Source organism: Semicossyphus pulcher, unplaced genomic scaffold (assembly GCF_022749685.1).
Source record: "Semicossyphus pulcher isolate SPU_LCO1_2020_fin unplaced genomic scaffold, fSemPul1.0.p SCAF_8, whole genome shotgun sequence".
In the NCBI taxonomy this organism is placed as follows: Eukaryota; Metazoa; Chordata; class Actinopteri; order Labriformes; family Labridae; genus Semicossyphus; species Semicossyphus pulcher.
Genome location: NW_027211759.1, coordinates 17,332,874 through 17,353,846, shown reverse-complemented (window position 1 = coordinate 17,353,846; position 20,973 = coordinate 17,332,874). Strand labels below are relative to the sequence as shown.

The 20,973-nt window shown below is 45.1% G+C and overlaps 1 protein-coding gene across 1 annotated transcript; it reads right to left on the bottom strand.

The window, feature by feature from the left end:
- Window positions 1–13: 13 nt before the first annotated feature.
- On the bottom strand, window positions 14–12,459 carry LOC138612698 (protein piccolo-like). Its single transcript, XM_069686099.1, has 6 exons — window positions 12,368–12,459; window positions 4,880–6,131; window positions 3,665–4,498; window positions 1,752–2,579; window positions 817–1,656; window positions 14–82 (listed from the first exon to the last, which is right to left on the bottom strand). Exons 1-6 carry the CDS (start codon window positions 12,457–12,459, stop codon window positions 14–16), a joined length of 3,915 nt encoding a protein of 1,304 aa, XP_069542200.1.
- Window positions 12,460–20,973: the final 8,514 nt, after the last annotated feature.

The window sequence follows — 20,973 nt, the reverse complement described above, 5'->3', positions numbered from 1 at the left end:
TGGTGCAGACATCTTACGAGGGGTTGGGGGTGTTGTGCGTGATTCGTCCTGAACAGCGGATGATATCAAAGTGGATGCGGAGCTAAAGATGGAAGAACCAAAGCCGAACATCTTCCCAGTCACAGACTCTGTTGTTTTTGAACCATCAGGCCTTGTTTTAGGACCACCAACACCTGCCTCCTGCTGAGTATTAGGGGCGACTTTACTCTGGATGACTTTACTCTGTTTTATTCCATGTTCATCTGCCTGTTGCGTTGTTTTCGGAGAATGTGATGCCCCCACCTGATCCGTTGTTGTTTTCTGACCAGGATTTGGGTGGTCCTGTGTGTCACTGCCTGGTCCTTTTGCAGTCTTAGTCGCCAGTGTTGCTGCTGTAGGCTGTGTCTTCTTAGGAGAACCTGGTGCAGAACTCCCCTTCTTTTGTGTATCAGCCACTGGGTTTGCCAATTTGAGAGGTGCATCAGATTTTGGTAATTCCTTTTTAAGAGTTTCCTCTTGATTAGGGGTTATTTTATCATGTGCAGCAGATGGAGACATTTTCTTGTCTGCATTATGAAGTTTCATAGGAGGTGCTGAGAGTTCAGATGACTTAAGAGCTCTCTGCATTTGACAGTTGAGGCATAACCATTCCTTTACCTGTAAAAAGAAAATATTTCGAATCAAAATATGAAACATTTTCATCACCCACATGCAATTATTTCAATGTGTGGTTTATTCATATTCAATTATAGGCAAAACTATGCTACATTTATCCTTCATAATTATGTGTATTTTTTGTTTAAATTTAGTGCATTTTTCCATCTTTGCTTTTCGTACCTCAGACACATTTGGCATTGGATTAAATCCGCACTGATTGCAGACGGTGTTCTTGCATTCAGTGCACTTATTGTAGTTGGGAGGTTCCTTGGATCCAAAGTTGAGTTCCACCTTACAGAGTGGACAAGTAGATTGGCCATCCTTGGGAACAGACGGGGAAGCTGCTGCACCCTTTGGAGGTCCTGATGGAGCTTTTTCTACCTTGGCTTGTAGCGATGGAGAGGTCTTGGGCTGTTGAACTTGCTCTAGTTTGGTTGCCTTTGTGACAGGCATCTTGGGAGAAACCGGTGGCGTCTTTTTGGAATCATCGACAGCTGAGTTTATTAAAGTTGATGCAGAACTGAAGATGGATGAGCCAAAGCCAAACATTTTTCCACCGAGTGATTCAGAAGGCTTCTCAGCATCAGGTTGAGGTTTAGGACTGCTAACTCCTGAGGCAGCATTACTCTGCTTGCGTCCAGATTGACTTGTCTTGTCTGGGGGTTTTTGAGGATCTGCCCTCCGTTCCTCCTGTGGAGTTTTCTGACCGGGGGCAGGGCCGATTTTTTTCTGACTTTCTGGTGCTTTCATGGCATCAGGCTTTGTCGGCTGCTCTGCTGGTACTGATGGTTTCCTCTGAGGGGAGCCTGGTGCAGACGTCTCCTTTATTTTAGATCCAGAAGGTGTTGAAATGTCTTTCTTTTGAGGTTGATCTAGTTGGCTATTTTCCTTATTTACGTCTTTGGCAGGTGCAGTGACTCTGTTTGGTGAGGCCTGTTGTTTCATCATAGGCGTTCCAGGAGGCTCAGATGCTCCGAGTGCTCTCTGCATCTGGCAATTGAGACATAACCACTCCTTCATCTATGTCAAAGAGAAACAGAAAAATACATTAATTACATGATTCATTTAAAAGATAGTAGTAACTTCTGAAATCGACAGCAGTTTCATTAGCTCACCTCCTTAACATTTGGCATGGGACTAAATCCACATTGGTTACAGAAAGTGTTTTTGCACTGTGTACATGTGTTGTAGTTGGGAGGATCTTTAGAGCCCACATTAAGTTCCAGTTTACAAAGAGGGCAGGTAGACTGGCCTGCTTTGGGAACTACAGGGGAGGCTGAAGCTTTCTTTGGTGGCTCTGAAGGAGGTTTGTCTACTTTCGGATGTGCTGGTAGAGGTCCCTTGGTCTGCTGGGGCTGTTCTGTTTTTATTTCCTGATCTGCTTTCTTGGCAGTGGGGGATTTGGAGTCCTTTGCAGCAGAGATTTTAGGAGAAATTGGTGGTGTTGTTTTAGGCTCATCTTGGGCTGTTGAGGAAATCAAAGTGGATGCAGAACTGAAGATAGAGGAGCCAAAACCAAACATTTTCCCAGTCACTGACTCAGCAGGCTTTGCTGCATTGGCCTGATTTTTAGGACCACCCATACCAAAGAACCCTCCTGACTCTTGCTGTGTAGCTGCAGTGACATTTCCCTTTTGTCCAGTTTGGCTGGTCTGGTTTGGTTGTTTCTGAGGAACCGTCTTTCTGCTTTCTTGAGGCGTTTTCTGAAGAGGAGCTGGGCTACCTTGTTTTTTACTGTCTGGCCCTTCAGCAGCTTCTGCCTTAACTGCTTGTGCTGCAGGTGTAGATATTTTTCTCTGAGGAGAGCCTGGCGCAGAAGTCAGAACAGGCTGTGCTGGAGTAGTTTTTTTAAATGATGAGTCGACCAAAGATGTATCTTTATGGGCTTCAATTCCTCCAGCAGCTCGTTTCACCTGGCAGTTGAGGCAAAGCCACTCCTTTCCCTTAAAACACAACAAATAAACAAATGAATACATGCATAGGTTTTAATAATAGCAATTCATAATGGAAGCTGTGAAGTAAAAACCTGGGTGTCAAAATATTTGGATGGAAAAAGCCTGTGAAATCTTGATAAGCTGTGCGGTGTGAGAAACAAATGACCACAAAATGTAATAAAATTGTATAAAGATGTGTGTATTTAAAGCTTAATTCAGTTAGCCAACTTAATCATCACAAATGTGCAAAAGTAAGCTCATAAGTTAGCCAAGTGACAGTACTGATAATGTTGTCTAAACTATACAAACAAGTGTTGCTTCAGCCGTTGGTTTAAGCAGTATCACATGATCGAGTAGCCTAGTACTGTCCCTGGCAAGGCAGCCTACTAACTGTGCATTGAATTACAGAGTCAAGTGTCAAGTCCTTTGTGCCTCAAATACCCTGGAAGAAGCCACATCCATTTATCCTGCATGTGGTATTCCCTGCAAGACAATCCCCATGTGCTGTGTGTGTTTGTGTGGTTAGTGTGTTTGTATATATATTTTGCATACAGCTTTCAAGGCGATTCTAAATGTAACCATGCAATTATAGTAATATTAATAACACCACTCAAAGGGTAAGACAGTGACCCCAGAGGTGTGTGGAGCTGTTTTTTTCTATGTGACGGTCTGACACAGTCTTCTCACAGCCAGACAGTTTGGAGACTAGAGAACTGTGAGTAGAATATAAAAAAGTAAAGACAATGGTTTCTACAGTCTAAGGATTGGGCTGAAAACATAAATCACCTCAATTATTTTATGAGAAAAAAAATCCTTTCTGCATCTGTCAAAAGCTCTACTTAACCTCTGTAACTTGAATGATTGCTGCCATGACATTTATACATGTAAATGAGTCATGCCACGTGGGAATAAACAATGAAATTATAAGCAACCACTCTCAACATCAAAAGAGAACAGCTTCAAAGAGCCTAATTCACAAGTATCATTAATATGCTTCTTTACTGTATGTGAGTTATCAACACATTGGAGATATTAAGCATCATGTATGTATACTTTGTTGAGTTCTCCTTTAATAGATTTTAAACATGTCTTACCTCTGTAACATTTGGCATGGGGTTAAATCCACATTGGTTGCATACTGTCGTTTTGCAATCCGTACAGGTGTTGTAGTTGGGAGGGTTCTTGGAGCCCACATTGAGAACCATCTTACAGATTGGACAATTTGTTTGGCCTGCTTTAGGAACATTCTGAGAGGCCACAGCTGCCTTTGGTGTCTCTTTCGCCATCCTGTCCTGTCCTGCTTTTGCCTCCTGGGGTTGCTCTTGTTTCTTCTCTTGCGCTCCCTTTTGGACAGGAGGCGGTTTGGCCTCCTTCGTAGGCTGCCTTTTGGGAGAGATTGGTGGTGTGGTTTTTGGCTCATCCTGGACAGCTGAGGATATCAAAGTAGACGCAGAGCTAAAAATGGAAGAACCAAAACCAAACATCTTCCCAGTCACTGACTCCTCTGGCTTTGCAGCTTCAGTTTTAGAACTACCAAAGCCAAATAAACCTCCTGACTCCTGCTGAGGAGCTGGGGTTGCACTGCTTTGCTTGCGTCCAGTTTGACTAGTCTGGTCTGGTTTTTGAGACCCTGATGCTCTCTGGGTCTCAAGTGTCATTTTCTGAACAGAGGCTGGGCTGGCCTGTTTTTGACTTTCTGGTCCTCTTGCCACTTCACCCTTAGCTGGCCCTTTTGCTGATGTAGACTGCATTTTCTGAGGTGAACCTGGAGCTGCCGTCTCTTTTTTCACAGGTGCAGCAGGAGATGGTGGCTGGTTTTGAGCAGAGGAGGCTTTGGTGGGTGTGGGCTTTTTCGTGGATGGTCCTGTAGGTTCAGAGGCTCCTTGAGCTCTCTGTATCTGGCAAGTAAGACACAGCCACTCACGCCCCTATAAAAAATGACATTTTGACAGTAAGAAAATATTGATGTTCAGAGTACAAGAAAAAACTAGTTTGTTGGCTTCACAGATAACTTTTAAACCATGTCAGTGAGGATAAATTGAATGTTTTTTTCTTTTTTGAAGTAAGATATTGTGCAGTGTGTCACATTACATCTAAATCATATAGGCTCAATGATGTTTTACAAATTGCACTGCTCAGGCAGCGTCACGAAATAGCTTCAGTTGTCAGATAAGAGAACCAGATAACATTAACAGCCATAGCAGTGTACTTTTCCATATAATTTGCAGACATACATGCAAAAAGCTGGTTTGAACAAAGCATCGTGAAAAGAGAACATAAAATAAATGGTACAAAAACAATGTACTTACATCAGAGTCTGGAGGGCTGAAGCCACACAGGCTGCACACTTCAGTTTTACACTGTGTGCAGGTTTTATGGTTGGGTTGTTCCTTGGTGTGCATATTAAGTTCTGTTGTTTTACACACAGGGCAAAGGGACTTCGCTGCTGCTTTTGACCCAGCTTTGGTTGCTCCCTGCGATGAAGACCCTGTCCGAGAAAGGCCAGGTGTACCGGGCCCTTTAGTGCCTTGCTGCTGAGGCCCAGGCTTATCCGAGGACTGCTGCTGCGGTGTAGTCCTGACTCCTTGCTGTTGTTGTCCCACCTTAGTTGAGCCCTGGGCAACTTTAGGTGAAGCCTGTTGAGAAGGTTTAGGTGAGCCCTGTTGTTGCTGTCCAACTCTTGGTGACCCCTGTTGTTGCTGTCCCACTTTAGGTGACCCTTGCTGTGAGCCAGGTTTTTGTGACCCAGCCATAGTGGACTCTTGCACCCCAGTCTTTGCAGCCCCTTGTTTTTGCATGCCTGTCTTAGGTGGAACCTGTTGTTGTGATGATGCCTTTGACGGTTCTGGTTGGGCTCCACTTTTAGTCAGAACCTGTTGTTGAGCTCCAGGCTTAGGTGAACCATTCTGGGGTGGAACCTTGGGTTGAGTTTTTGGTGGGTCTCCTTTAAGCTGGCCTCCTGGCTGTGTCCCTGCCTTTGGAGCAGCTTGTTGCCCACCAGGCTTGCTTGGAGGTCCTGCCTGCCCATTCCCATGCAGCTGTGGTGATCCTTGTTTAGGGGGAGGCTGGCTCTTTTGCATAGAGGGGCCCTGGCCCGATTTTTGGGGTCCCTGCTGCTGTTGAGGGCCTTTGCCGGGGCCCGCTCCTGGCTTCTGCTCTCCAGATGGTGGCACCCCTTGCTGGGAAGGTGCTTTCTGATTTTTATTCCCCTCCGCATCATCTCCAAATAATCCAAACTTATTCACAGCAGAGGACACGGCATTTAGGGGGTTGGCCCCACTAAGGAATTTGGAGGAAAACATAGTGGGGTCTTCCTCGTCCTCCTCCTCCTCCCCCTCCTCCTCCTCCTCCTCTTCCTCCTCCTCCTCGCTGGAGCTGGAGTCTACAGGACTGTCTGAGTCAGAACAGGAGCTGTCTCCTCTCTGTCCTGCGTCTCCCGCAGGGGCCTGAGGGGGGGCTGAGGCTGGAGCTGTGGCGAGGGCATCTACAGTCCCACTGCTGCTGCTGCTGCTGCTGCTGCTTCCCGGGCTCTCCTCTGGCTCAGCATCGACATCAGACTTCCTAAATGCAGGGGAAACAGACGGAGAGGAAGTGTGAGACGAGAACAAGGAAACGAGACAGGACCGAGGGATAAAGACAGAGAGCGTGAAAAATTTGGGAGCGCTTAAGCAAATATGTTTTTGGTGAACAAAATACAGTCCTGCGGCAACAGCATAGCAAGTATGATGGATGAATGAGGAAACCTTATATTAGTCATTCAGTGATTCACTCTCTAAGGTGGGTCTTGGATCCTATTTTTACATATTGAGACGGACTTGTAATCAATAGAGAGAGAATCCTACACTACTACATCTTGTCTTAACTCTCATGGGCGTCTTTATTTAATCTTTAAACTGGACACTTTACAACAGAGGAATCTGAAAACACAGTAAATATGCGACTGTGACACCACAGCTTTACAAATATAATTGACTTTTATCCCCGCTGAAATGATTATCATTTACATAGCAATCGTCGCCTCTATACACAGAAAGCCATTAATGATTCAGCCTCACTTTGATTTACTCCGCTCTGATTGTTGCTTTCAGGACCATGGACAGGGTCAGAGCCGCTCTGCTGGTCACAGCGTATAGCCTGCAAACCTCAGAGATTACTTTCAGCCAGCAATACAATACAGAGCAATGTGCAACACGGGAGGCGGATACCTCCCTCAATAGACCCGGATACTACAAACCTACTTCAAATAACCACTCAATGCGGTCTCACAGGTCTAGATGACTACATTTCTGCCGTTGTCAGAGAATCTGAATTTCTCTGCTCTGCTCACGTTCTCGACTTTTCCTCGCCCGTATTTAGCAGCGCGTGACGGGGACCGAGCAATCTCATGCAGGACATGTTTTACAGCAGCAAGACGAGTAAACACAGGAAACCTAGCGCTCTCTCTCTAGAGAAACTGCAGGCACATCCGGGTAGGGGCCCGTCAAATAATGCATGGGAAGTGAATACTGATACTTTCACTCACAATAAGCAAAATCAACGGCAGCAGACGGTCTGCGATGAGAAACTGTCTGTATTATAGCGGGATCTCACGTTTACTACGCCCAGCAGACCGGCAGCAATGGTTCGCCAAAAAGCGTAAAGTGGATCTGATATTTCCACAGCGTTTTCTCGTGATGATAAAGAGCAGCATACATTACGCCAGACCACTCACAACCCGAAAACAAGCAAGTCCGCAGAGGGTATGAGGTGATGACAGCTTCGAGCACGAGGGGTTAGCGGGGAATAAAACACATATTATCACCTATTTGTGTGCCCTTGACCGAGAGCCTGGTAAGATTTCGGAGAAGTCTAAATGTTGGACAATCCGGATTTTTTTGAAACCAGCCAAATTTCGCGAGGAAACCCATCAAAAGCCCTGTCATCGGTGGCATCTCCAGAAATACCATCTGTTATCCACTCCGTGTCCCCCCCCCCTCGCCCCTCCCTCTCATCTCCTCCCATCCTGCAGCTGAGCATCCTTCACCCTCCACGGTCACAATGTCAAACGCCGAAACGCCGTATTCCCGTGGAAGCGGACAAAATGGTACCTTCAACAACAGCAGATCTGTGTCCCTATCCTCGCCCAAACCTCCTCGGATCTCCCCGTGTCCGCGTCTGTCTGATCGCCGAGGGATGGAGGGCACAGGGCAGCAGATAGAGAGAGCGATCAGCATCCACTCCGCCTCCCGAGCCAGTGCGCAGGCGCCGCATCTGACAGGTGATCACAATATATATCACGCACGGAAATTGAAATTAAAGGGGACAAGGCGATTTATTTCCCTCGGAGTCACGTGTGCTCAGCGGCGAAGACCTGAAGATTTACCCTCCTGGTGATATGTTGCACATTTTCCCAGCGACAGTGACATACATGAAATGTCACTGTGGTGATCATGGGCACTATAGAGGGATAATGTGATGTTAGCAGCGCGAGGGCAGAGCCTGAAGAGAAATGACAGATATCCAGTTCCCTTTGAATATCATGTCACGTGATCATTTGTATTTTCAATGCAAATAATCAATTAAAAAAACACAATCTATCACGAGGTTGCTTTTTTCTGTTTGATGATGTGCACTGTGTATAAATCAACACAGTCTGACACGTTATATTACATATGTGGAATTATTGTGGACACTGTCTTGCACTTTATTGTATTTAGCATTCAATACACACAGATGTGTTTGCAAGAGTCACTGTTGTCTTTACATGGCAGGATGGAGCATAATGGAAAATATGTGTCATACACACTAATGCAGGCACGTGCACAGGTAGAACCCAAGGGGGGCTTGAGCCCCGCCCTTGTGCCCCCAGAGTCGAAAAATGCCCTTAAAAAAACCCCAATTCTATCAAATATAAAGACGGAAATGTATCCACGGAAAATATGCCTTATTCATTTAGGAAGTACTCTGCATCCCCCCCCACCCCACCCATATGTCTCATTCAATCAATTAACTTTTGAACATGTCTTGACTTATGAAAAGCACACATCACTCCAGCCCCACCCCAGTTCGGTGACAGTGAATGATATCACTCAGGTAGGCACTGTTTAAATTAAACAGCACTTACTTTTTATGTGATCCATTAAAAAAACGAAGTAGGACTTAGCTGTAATTTCCTCATTATTAGCCTCTGTAGTCTGTAGGCTACTCGCTAGCAATCAAGCTAGTCTAGTTTTCATTAAAACAACGTTTTCTCCATCATGCAGGGCAACCTACAAATTTGCAATTAATTGTGAAGCAGGTCGTTACATGTTGCATGGATCTGAGTCGCCCCCTCTCTTTAAAGACAGTTTTTTTAAAATGTGATGTTTAAAAGTGTATTATTATTTGGGCATGTCACAGTTGCATGGCAGTGTGTTTTTCCTGATAGTAAAAGTTTCAGTCACTCAATAAATACGTTTTGATTGGGAAATTAGAAGCAGCATAAACAGTCTTCTCCATTTTACATATCTTACACACCGTATATCCTCCAGCTCTGTGTAAATACGGCGCCTCGAGTAACATGACTCATTTCAGCTTATTTTAATTAGCATCAAAATCGCCTGTCATACAATATTTCTCTCTCTTTGTCAATTTAGCAAACCTAATTGCTCCATCACCATGCCTGCAGACTTGCTACACCATGCGCTATATGCTGGATACAATCCACACAGCTTCTAGCTTTGGGCATCAGTCAATCTACGTTTTTGGGAACACACTGTCTACAAACGAGGACATTTTTATTTAGCATAAAGAGATGTATTTCAGACGTGCAGCAACTCTTCGTCTAGACATTCCCTCTCGGGCTCGTATTAAAGGTTGTTCCTGTTGGTTACATTTTTAGTTTAAAGAACTCTAAATGGAGATGTATGTAATAGGACGTGAACACCCACGGGCACAGAGCACCTCCTCAGTCTGCGTAACCTCGCTCTTCTTCCTGTGCTGGCCTTCTCATCCTGGCATTCCTCCAACAAGAGTTTTTCTACAGGGCAGATGTGATGTGAAGAGACAATCTGGGCAATCTTATCCTGTGCCGCTGTCACAGTGATAAAAAAAAAAACTTGCTGGCATTCTTATTTTCTCCTTCCAGCTCGGGCTAAATGAACAGACACGGTGAGAGTGACCATGATACTGGAGAGGCATTAGTATCTTTAGCACGATAGCACACCATAAAGCCCTGCGGCGATACCATAGAAAATGTGTTCTCTCCACTTCCTCTGAATCCCTTTACTGTATGTGAGGTTTAGAAAACGTGAGAATAAGAAGAAAAACAGAAGAGGAAGAAATCTCAAGGGAATGACTGACATGTCCCCCCGCACTCACACGACACGCAGTCGATACATCCTATTCAGTATGTGGCGAAGCGTGTGGGAAGGATGGAGAGCAAGTGGTGTGTGGGCGTGCAGGAGAGTTACGTCATGCGTGATGTGTGATCGCCTGAATCGCTGTGGTCTCTCTTTGGAAAGCGCCAGATTTGGCTTCGCTGCAGACACACACACACACACACACACACTAGCACGCACAGGAAACATTCATCAGCACAATCTCCATCTGGGGATATAGGCAGCGGCTTTGCGGACGGCTCGTACAAGGGCCGGAAATCCTTTAAGTAATCTTAGACTGGTTATATCTTCCTCATCCAATCTGGTGCTTGAAAATCTTTTTCGGTATAATAAGTCGTCTTCTTCTTCCTGTGTTTCTGGACTTTTCAAATGTTGTCGATGAAGGCCTGATGACTAACATGAGGGAGGTACGGACCGCTGTGTATCTTGAATGCAAGACTGTGATTCTATGGCCTGTTATCTTACAGCACATGTCCGTAAACAAACACACAATCACTTCCTCATCATTGTTTTCGCTGATGTTCAAACAGTTTTCATCCGGCACCACGAGTGAGTCGTGTTTGTCAGTCAACAGTATTATGTAAGCCTGTAAGACAGCAGGCAATCACCAGATGCGCTGCCATCATGTTCTTTTCTTCTGATCTCTCCCTGCTTGTCAGTTTAAAAGCAATAACTACAATCTCCACCACCACCATCCCTTTTTTTCCCCCTCCCACGCACTCTCCGATAATGCTGGACCGGACTTTAATCCTGCGCCCGCAAAGCTGAAGCAGACTTTAACAGAATCGCTCATTTGTAAAGATGGACCCAAGAATGAATTGGACTCTCCCCCGTGTGTATTGACTTGTGACAAGGATTCGAGCCGCTCATGGGGAACAGCTTGTAAAGCTTGAATATTAAAAAGTGTTTCACCTGCAGGTTCCTTTGTCTGGATTTACAACAGAGTATTGAGTAAATTCACACAAAGGTTTGAGATAAAATTCCTTTTTTTCTTACAATGCCTCTTCATTCATTCTCGCAGAAAACAGATTGAATTCCCAGCAGGAATTTCAGGAGATGAACAGCATCAGTCGCTGCGCTTCCTTCTCTCTGGTGTGATCTGACAGTCAGGCACAAAGCTTACTTTAATTTACTACAAGCTTGTAGTAATATGTTTCTTTACTCATACACCTCTTCAAGTCACATGACACATCTAGAATCCACATGTAGAGAAGGCCAGCATTTGATGGATGAATACTAAAGTAATAATCTCAAAGATTTTCATGTAAATAAATCCTTTGCATTTGCAGTATATAGTATTATTATGGACTGGGTGTCTGTGACGACTCGTTGAAAAAATCTCAAGCGGGGCCCAGTTAGAGACGCGTTTTCCATCACCCAGCAGTGGTTGGTCTGCCAGAGAGGGTAGGCGGAGCTAAGCGGCTGCTTTTCCGGTCTCTGCAAGTGTTGCAATTAAAAGGGAGTCTACTATGGCTGAACAAACGAAGAAAAGATTGATGACTACAGATACAGCTCTCCAAAGAAAAAGACACAAATTGGACGCTCAGATGAAGGCGAGCAGTCTAAAAAGGAAACCTGCAGTCGGGAGTTACAACCGGAGCCAACCGTGGACGTCACACATGCGACATTGTCTGGATATCTTTGAAGTCTGCTCCCGCAATTACCGTTTATCACCATAGGATTGATATAAACCTGTCCAGCTCTCTTAAATGTCCTGTGCTTCTTATTTATATTTGAATAAAGCGTACATTAGCTCTACTAGCTTTACAGCTCAAACTGAAAGCTGATCACACTGAGAAGAAACCTATCCTGCTTATCATGCAGGTGTCTGAAGCCTATAGCGGTGAGGTTGGATATGTCCTAGAAGGGCCTTTAAGTAGTTGCACACTTTATGATCGTGAGACATCCCACACAGGTTTCTGAACTCTTGACCTTCCTGAAACACTATTAAGCCCATATATGAGTCAATTAATGCTAACTGTCATTAAATGTATCCCTGATTTCCATTTTCGCGAGCGCGTGTCCGGTCTGACGGTTGACCAGGTGCCTCTGTGCCTCTCCTTCCTGCAGCAGTGCTTCTCTGCTCACTCAGGCGTGCACCATTAGAAAGACATCACATTTATACACCATTTGTATTCTTCTCTGCACCGGTGAGCCTGATCCCAGCACCCACACACACGCACACACACACAAGCGTCTCTCTCTCTCTTTGCTCTCTCACTCACAAACACACTCCAACAAACAGAGCTCAGAAGCAGTACTTATCTCGCGCTCATTTTAATTAAGCCAGCACACTGAAGCATAATGCTGCCTGGCAGTTTCCAACTCCCTCGGCTGTAATTCTCATGGATGGAGAACGCGACTGCCACAAAGTCACATGTACAAACTATATTTGGTGAAGGACCTAGTTTGCACAAAAGGAAAAAAAAAACCACACACCTCTTGTGACCCTTGAGGAAGGCGAAGCAGTTTTTCCCCGGCATGGTTTTCTCTGGAGCAGAGCCGGAGCGGTGTGGAGCGGTAACCTGCATGGAGGTGTAGCGCCGTCCTCTCTAGGTCTCTAGGTCTCTCTGTGTCTGTGTGTGTTTGTTAGGGTCACCATGTAATCTATACAGTAACCTGATCACACACACTTTGCCAGTGTCATTAAATTTACAAACCTGCCCTGAGGAGGGGAAAAATATGGACTCACGACACGACTCTGGAGGGCAGAGGAATGCAGCAAAATGAAAATAGAGAGATGATATTTTTTTAGTTTTGCATTTACAGCTAATTATGAATTGTGTCAAATGCTCCACCCTGTTGTTTGTACCACATACACCACCTAGTATGTAAAGCAATATTATTGTCTTATGTTTGAGTGATTGGCCCTTAGATAGAATGAAGGATGATCCAGGTTGCTTCATCCCTTTTCCTCTTGAACGCCTTCTTTTTCATGCACAAATTCAAGCCTTTACAACACCACACATTATGATCGTTCCAACAGCGTAATTGCCTGACTTAATTGTGTTATAATGCTCATGATACGCAGGTAGAGTTACCAAGCCTTGGCAAGTCTGCTGTGTGTCAGTAGGCAGCCTGCTTTGTACTTTGTGCTTCTCCCTCTCCTCGCTCAGCATCATGCCAGCACGCTGCACAAGTCTCTTAAGCCACCCAGTCGCTTTTTTTTTTTTTCTTCCTGACCAGTGACCACTGCTATCCGCCAAACTAAAAATACTCTTAAAGGAACAGTGTCCGCGAGACATCACCCTTATCGCCACTTTCGCTATTCTTATCTTGATTTTCCCTCCAGCCCCTCCCTCCGCTGACATGTCAGGGGAGAGCTCGAAGGATAACACAGTTCACGCCCCCTTTATCCTGCAAATCAGCGAGCAGGAAATCACTGCTGATCGGAGTCAGAGCGGTGAAGGAGAGAGGGATGGGAGGGAGTGATAATCGGTATCGGATGGAAATTCATCTTGCCTGGTAATCCAAATGAGTCCAAGTCATGTGCAGATGTGAGAAGAGGAGAAAAGGGAGGTACACACAGCCGGGCATCAGCTGCTTTAATACTTACGTAATCCTTTATTAGAACAGGCGAATGCCTTGAGCTGGAAGTCCCCACTGTCATTCTTTAATCAGACACATCTAATATTTGTAGCCATTAGCCGCCTGAATTATTTAAAGGCCCGAGCAAAGCGCAGACATCTGCATTGTGTTACCAGCATCGCTCTTCCCTTTTTTTTATGGCCGGGTAAGAAAGCCCTGCTTAATACAAATCCTCACCACGTGGCAGAAAATCACTGAAACAGGCCGAAATGTATGCGCGCCGCCGCTGCATGGGCCAAACTGTGATGCAGGAGAGGTGCTGCTTGATGGTTCGGCAGCGAGAGAGAGAGAGACATCAGAATGTTCGCAGAGGTGCTGTGATAAGGTCTAGACAGCCGGCTGTATTATTGAAGAGGTGTAAAAGAAGAGGAGGGTTTGGGCTGCCTGAGGACTCGTGCCACACCAGTGTACAGTGTCAGAAGCAAACTGCGTCCACCTACTTTGCTTATAGTGCATATTCCCCCTTTGAATACACCCTAACAGATACAGTAGCAGAACGGACAAAGGAGACTAGCTTCACTAACGCTTAAAGAGGCAAACTTGAATGTGAATGACTGGATGAGTGCCCTCGTAATTGCTAATTTTCCAGCCTATAGTTGACTCTGACTCCCTCTTCCTCTCCTGCTACTTGAAAGCTACTAGTGAAAAAGAGCAGATGACCTTGCACGCGCGTGTGTGTGTCCTGATCATTTCTAAAGGAGCCCGTGGAGAATAAGAGGCATCACTTTCTGGTGTGCTTTTCATCAGCAGATATGCAGCATACTCTAATATCACCTTCACCGGCACCTGCTCGGCGTAAGACCGTGGAACAGCAGAGAAACCGTACCGCCCGCTGTGCGTGTGTACATATGTGTGTGTGTGCGATAGTGTATGCACACCGACTGCGCTCAACCTGCCCAGGGAGAGGATCCATTCTCTCATCAAATATTCACAAGCAACCACAGGCTCCAGCTGCCTGCTGCTATAATGCACACGCATATCGCCGTGTTATGGGTGCCTGATGTATTCACGGCGGGAAAAAATGGCACCATAAAATGTTTGAGCTAGTTCATTCTGAGGATCGTTTTTCAGGTTTATGCAGCTTCAAGTGTAACCGCCGTACACCCACACCTGGATACCACTAATCTCCCACTTTAAAGCTGGTTGTTTGCTATGTTGTGAGTGAAACAGCAACACCCAGGATTGTGCTTATGCTTTCACAGCACCTTGCAGATGTTTGTATGACGTCCACCCTCATGTGCATGTCACGTTTGTGTATCTGAAAAGGGAAAGTGTTGGTCAACACGACCTCATTAAGCTCTGGTAGATGTGCAGTGTGAGGAGGAGGATTCACAGGCCGATAACTACAGGACAAAGACTCAATGCACATGTATGCATTCATTCTGCCCGGACTGTCTTATTCATATACTGACATGTCTCCCTTCTGACATGAACCACTTCACTTGATTGCATGCATTCGTAAAGAACATAAACATGTAGAATCTGTAGGTGCAGGACGGGATTCTGGCATTGGAAGTGAAGGCCGAGTAGCACTGAACCATCACGTATCAGCAGGATAAACAGGCCGTTGGTAATGCCATCCCGGCTCCCGTCAGCGGTCATCCGACGACGATTGAGCTTCTTATTAATCTCTATAAACAAACATCTGCATGCAAGCACAGCTAACAATCCGCTCTAGGTCAAACATTTCAAATTCGCTTGAGGCTGTGTCGCGAAAGCCGTTCAGCGTTCAGATTTCCAGACTTCCTCGAATGCATCAGAAATGATCGATCCGACCTCCGTTCAGCGAGCATTTTAAAAGTAATTTTCTTCTCCTCTTGTGGACAGACCTGACAATGCTTCATTTTTAAATTGTACAAATCTGCATCGTGATGTTAATTTGAAAAGTTAAAGACCCGTTAGCTGCGAGTAAATTGGTTTCTTTTTTCGGGTTCATAGTTCAAGTGCAGCCTCTGTGTAACTTACTATTTACAGTGAAAACAGGTGAATGAGTGCTCCTCAGCTGCAATGATGGAGGGGTGAATTTCGCTTCGCCCAAGCGGTCGCTTCTCAAGTTGTCACACTGTCAACGATGGCTGGAAGTCCTTCATCGCTAACAGCTGGCTACACAGGAATACCCGAAAAGTGGGCCATCACTCCCAGAGCGTTTACCGTAATCAGCCAAAAGCCGATGGTTTCCAAGCTCAAACGTGAACCTAGAAATGATAAATGTTTAAAACTCCACAAGAAGAAACAAAAACTTTTTTTCTGGTTTTCTCTGGTGCAGAGCCGCAGCAGTGTGGCGTAGCGCTGGAACAGAAACAATAGATTCAGCTATGACAGCTTTGATTACTCAACAACAATAATAACAATGCTTTTAGATTATTCAAAAATGTTCCCGCAAATGTCAAAGAAGTTTGTAATATGCACAAGGAAACACCGAGTGCAGTATGTAGACCTTTGTACTACTAATATTCTACTGGGGGAATTAATTTCATAGCCGACTTGTTTCATGTTTTCATGAAATGCTGGCAGCTCAGACTGCTGCTGCGAATCAATGCACTATTTGATTTCTCTAGTCATCTTTGTAGGAAGACCTAAGTAGCAGAGGAAAAGCCGAGAGTGAGTCAGTGATGTTTCACATGTCAGACTAATCTTACTTAATCACTTAACAAGTGTTCAACAAGACGCTTTGAAGAAACCTTCGTGCAAATGTCAAACAAAAGGTGACCAATCTGCTTAATACTTTTAATTAGATCGCTCACATAAATCCCGACATATTCTAAGAGAAGGAAAAAGTGTGTTTGCAGCTTCAGCTCTGCCCCGCAGCCTCGCAAAGTGTCTCCGAATGCAGCTTTGAGTCAGAGAGCTGAGTCAGCGTTCGGTAAAATGTCGCCTCGTCCTTTGTTTACCTCATCTTTCATCTCGGGGGAAGTCTTTCCGTTTCTTTGTCACCAAAATATCACAGTTTATTTTTGATTTCCTGCGACTAAGCAGTTTGGCCTTTAAAGGAACTGGTTCAGGGATTTTAACAGCGGGAAACAGATGCATTGGTTTCTGTAGAGCACAGGACTTTATCATCGGTTAGGGATTTATCAAAGTTTTTTTGATTTCCAGCAATACATTTAGAGGAATCCTTGCTTCATCACGCTGCACGCTGAGTGTAAAGCTCCATGCTTTCATATTTTATACCCCTCTGTGAGCTTCTGTAAGTGAAACCACTGTGTGACATAGCTGCGAAGCATTGTTGTAGCTTTTATCCTGCTAAACTCCCTGATTCCTGCTCGTCCTGTCGTGCGCAGCATGTGCAGTCAATATGCCGCCTTGCTTGCCTGCACGTGTTGGCTCTGCCGTTTGTTGTTTAACAGCCTCGGCCAGCTGTTTGGGCTGCCGCCACGGTGCAGGGGTCGGAGTGATGTAATGATGAAGATGCAGGGATAGAGAGGGTGGATTAGAGGAGGGATCAACCGCCACGGGGACACACAAATGTAGTGATTACACCCAGATTAATGACACAGCACTCACTGCGTCACGGATTCACGGAATGGGCAGTGAACGTTGTGTGCTCACATGATGAGAAATGCGCCCAAATAAAGTTGCACAGATGGATTTATATTCAGATTTTTTTGCTGGGAATGCATCCAGAACAGAATAACTTATTTATACGTGTCTGACGTGCTTTCACCGCGTTTTAGGGCGTCTGTGTTTCTTGCTTGCATCAGGTACCTGCGCCCGCTTCTCTTGGCAGACTTACAGTTCAGGTTGCGAGATAACGCAGCATTCAAAGGCAAGTGTGTCCCACGGGAAGCATAACCCCAAGCTTCACATCGCACACCTCCACGAGCTCCTCTGTTCTTCCCTTTCTTTTCCCCCCCTTCCCCTTCTCCTCACACCTCCTCTCTCACTGACTCACCCTCTCTGCTCTATGCGCTCCCTCGGCTATCAGGAGCAGGGAAAAAGCCCAGATGATCTACACCTCCCATCTTTCTCACTCCCTTTGGCCGTGCTCTCACAGCCTCCTGTGTGTCGTGAGGTATATGAGCCATGGGGAACATCACAGGATGACGGGTGGCAGGAGTATTTCATACATGTAGCCCCGTGAGTCATGTTTATTAGCTTATGTGGCTTTCATGCACTCCTTTAGAAAACATATGTGGGACGTGGAGTATTTTAGGGTTTAGAGATTATGGATACAAACCAAAGGAACAAAGAGACACATGCATAAAAAATAAATTTTGCAGGGGTCAGTCCAACTCGTCTTTGCGCTGCTTATTAAACACACTGATAGTCCTGCACCTCGGAGACAGCTGCTTCAGCGAGATAACACATAGCACATGTTGACGCATCGCTTGTGTGTACAGAGGCCTGATGTCTGTATTATTCCAGAGCCCCTTTATGTGTTTTGCATATTTGTGTGCTTATCGGTGCGTGTGTGTGTTGCCGTCATGTTTATTAGTGACAAATATACACCTTGCTGTAAAACCGGAGTCTCTTTTGTCCTAAGCTGATATGCAGGGCGAGCGCCTGCCTGCCTGTGCCACCGCTGATAGCACTCCCCCTTTTGCTTATCAGATCACTTTTCCATGCGGAGAGAATTGTGTTTGATGTTTAACCTTCACTTGTCGCCCCTACAGTACGTGCCAAGAACATCTACAGATAAAAATGAGTGCTAAAAATGGTCATAAAACAGTCTGAGATTAGAGCGAATACAACAAGGTGTGTTTCATGGGAATATTCAAAGCCCTGTGGTGCAACCATAGACTGTTTAAATAATGGACGTATCCACCATGACGTCACCCAGTGGTTTCTCAACTGCGTAAATGAAGCTGGAATATGGCCGCCGCCATGTTGGTTTACCGGAGCCTGAAGTGACCAAATTTGGATGAGAGGGAGGAGCTGCAGGGGAGCGAGGGTGCAAAGCTGTCTGTGCCTGTGGCTAATCCATTAGCTCATGAATGAGCTAGCTTAGCTTTGTGATTCTCACAGTGGAGATTCTTACCTGCTACTTAGTGCTAAAAACACATCAATACAATAGTACTACAATTAAGCTGGAGCGCAGACTTCTTGCAGAAAGTTCCATAAATCCCACAGAGAGAGGCAGATAATTGGTCAGATTTTTGCATTAAAAAATCACCAAAAGGCTCCAACAGCACAAACATGGCCGAAAAGTTAAGTGACTGTGTGACTGTGTTGACGTCTAGCAAACAGTCAGCAGGATCCACCTGTCACACTCCTATAATTTAAGCCTTTATATAATTTAAATGGGTGAGTTAAAAAAAAAAAAAAGAAGCCAAAATAGGCCTTATTTTGAAAGTCAAACTAAAATGGCTGCCTTCCTGTTGGGTTTTAGGTATGGGTGCAAGAGGATTTTTTGTATGTCTTGACATGGTAAATGTGCATACCAAGTTTCATACAGGTGAAAAGGAGGGAGGAGGAGTAGGAGAGCCCTTTTTGAAATTTTCTAGGGGACTCTATGGAGCCATTTTGCCAAACTCATAAAATGGCCCATAAAATATCAAATTTTCCACCACGAGTGTTCAGGCATGTTATGGGACACGACATGACAGAGAAAAACAAAAAAAGAGTGCGTGCGCCTCGTGTTTTGCAGGCTGTAAACTTTTTGGTTGAAGCCTACGGTTAAAAAAAGAGCAGCTCGCTTCGTCTTTATTTTCTACTGTTATTAAGGCAACCACCAAATCATTAGCTGTCATTAACCGTTATATTGTAAACTGACAGAAGGCCCGCCTCTACATTCATCCGATTGGACAATGAAAGAAAACGGCAATGACGTTGGGCGCTTTTCTGCTCTCTTTCTTTCAGACAAAGAAAGAAACAAAGAAAGAAAGAAGAAGAACCCGTGCCATAGGGTCCTCACACCTGTTGGTGCTCTGGCCTTGAATAGTAAAATTAGCTTTTTATAACCAACCTGTTTTTTGCACCAGGCTGTAAACATGTTTATTTCTGCTTTAAACATTGCCATTTTCCCATCCGCTCTAATGTTATTTCTTGGCTTCAGGAGCCAACCTCAAGTGGCCACTCATGGAACTGCAGTTTTTTGCACTTCTGCATTGGCTTTATTTTTCAACACTGGAGGTTGATGCTTGGGTGCTACAGAGTGGTGGAGGATGTATGTGAATGCTGAGAGGCTAGATCCAGAGTATAATCGTGTATTTTTTCAAGAGGTTTTAATCGAGAGCTTCTAGAGTCAGATTTTATTAAGTGCATGTGAATTAAAAGGTATGAAAATGAGAGGTATTTTGCCATGGGGGTTTGCTCAGCTTGAAGACCTTATATCAAAGGCAAGAGAGAGAGATAGAGATCTATGTTCATATCTACCAGGCTGTCATGATTTTTTATGCAGGCACATCCCATGAATAATCTTATTCATGGACATCGACAACATGTGGAGTGTTTCCAGCTGCAGAGGCTCGCTCGCTCGCTCGCTGCTCCTCCGATGTTCATTTTCCACTGCTCACAACCCCTCCTTCCCTCGCTGACATTTTCTCTTGTAATAAAGCGTTCTGGTGCATTGGCTTCTGATAGAACCAGCGCTGTGTGGGGACAACAAAGACGGCATGAAAAAGAGAGCGAGGGTTGACTAGAGAGGGAAAGGATAAGCGCTGTCATCTTCGCACAGCGACACAAACATGACCAGCAGTCTGTTTATGGCCGTGCCCTTTGACCTTTTGCTCCCTGCGGAGATCAATGAATGGATTTATAGCTTTTCATTACATCAAATTGGCCTCTTGGACCTTAAAATGTACGACTCTGATGGAAAAAAATATCTGCAAGCTCCAGATTCAAAGTCTATTTTTTGCATCTGTCCCCCCATGCTGCTGCTGCTGCTCAGATGGCATCTATCTTTGGGGCCAGCAAAATGCCAGCGTCACTCCCAGAAGAACAGAGGATACTTTTAACTAAGAGGACCAGTCTCATACATAAAAGTGATGATATATGAGCAGCTACAGAGGAGTAGGGGCTACGGGGGGGCTCAGGGGCCGAAGTAACAGTGTTAAAACTTGACAGAGAGAGACGAGAGAGCTTTGATGAGGAGAGGAGCTGAACTGGTTCAGAGCCTGTTGCTATGGTAGCCATGTGGAATAAATCAGCAGCATGAATTCAATTCTCAAACGCCTTCAGCGCCCCACCGACTCAGGTACACCCCGACAGAATGTGAATGAGCGCGGCGTCCCAGTGGGGAGCTCGCTGTGGGAAAAAATCATAACCAGTCATGATTGTAGTGGTTGTACTTTAGTTGTTTATGTTGCATTCACTAGTATCAGGAAATTTGAACTTTTAATATGTTTACATGTGGTGAAATAAATCTAAAGTTTGCTTAGTTGTAATCAAAGTGAATGTTGTTTAAAGGCTCCTTCCTTCTGCCGCACCAGCCGAGTCTCTCGCTCTCTCTCGCTGTGTGTGTGTGTGTGTGTGCGCAGATTGACTGTGTGTCATTATTGATGGCCAGACCACAGAGG

Excerpts from the sequence above, each read along its gene's own strand:
- LOC138612698 (XM_069686099.1), bottom strand. The coding sequence starts at position 12,459 with ATGCAGGTTACCGCTCCACACCGCTCCGGCTCTGCTCCAGAGAAAACC. Across the intron at positions 4,499-4,879 it reads TCAGCCCTCCAGACTCTGAT|GGGCGTGAGTGGCTGTGTCT; the intron begins GTAAGTACATTG and ends CATTTTTTATAG. Across the intron at positions 2,580-3,664 it reads CCATGCCAAATGTTACAGAG|GGAAAGGAGTGGCTTTGCCT; the intron begins GTAAGACATGTT and ends TTGTGTTTTAAG.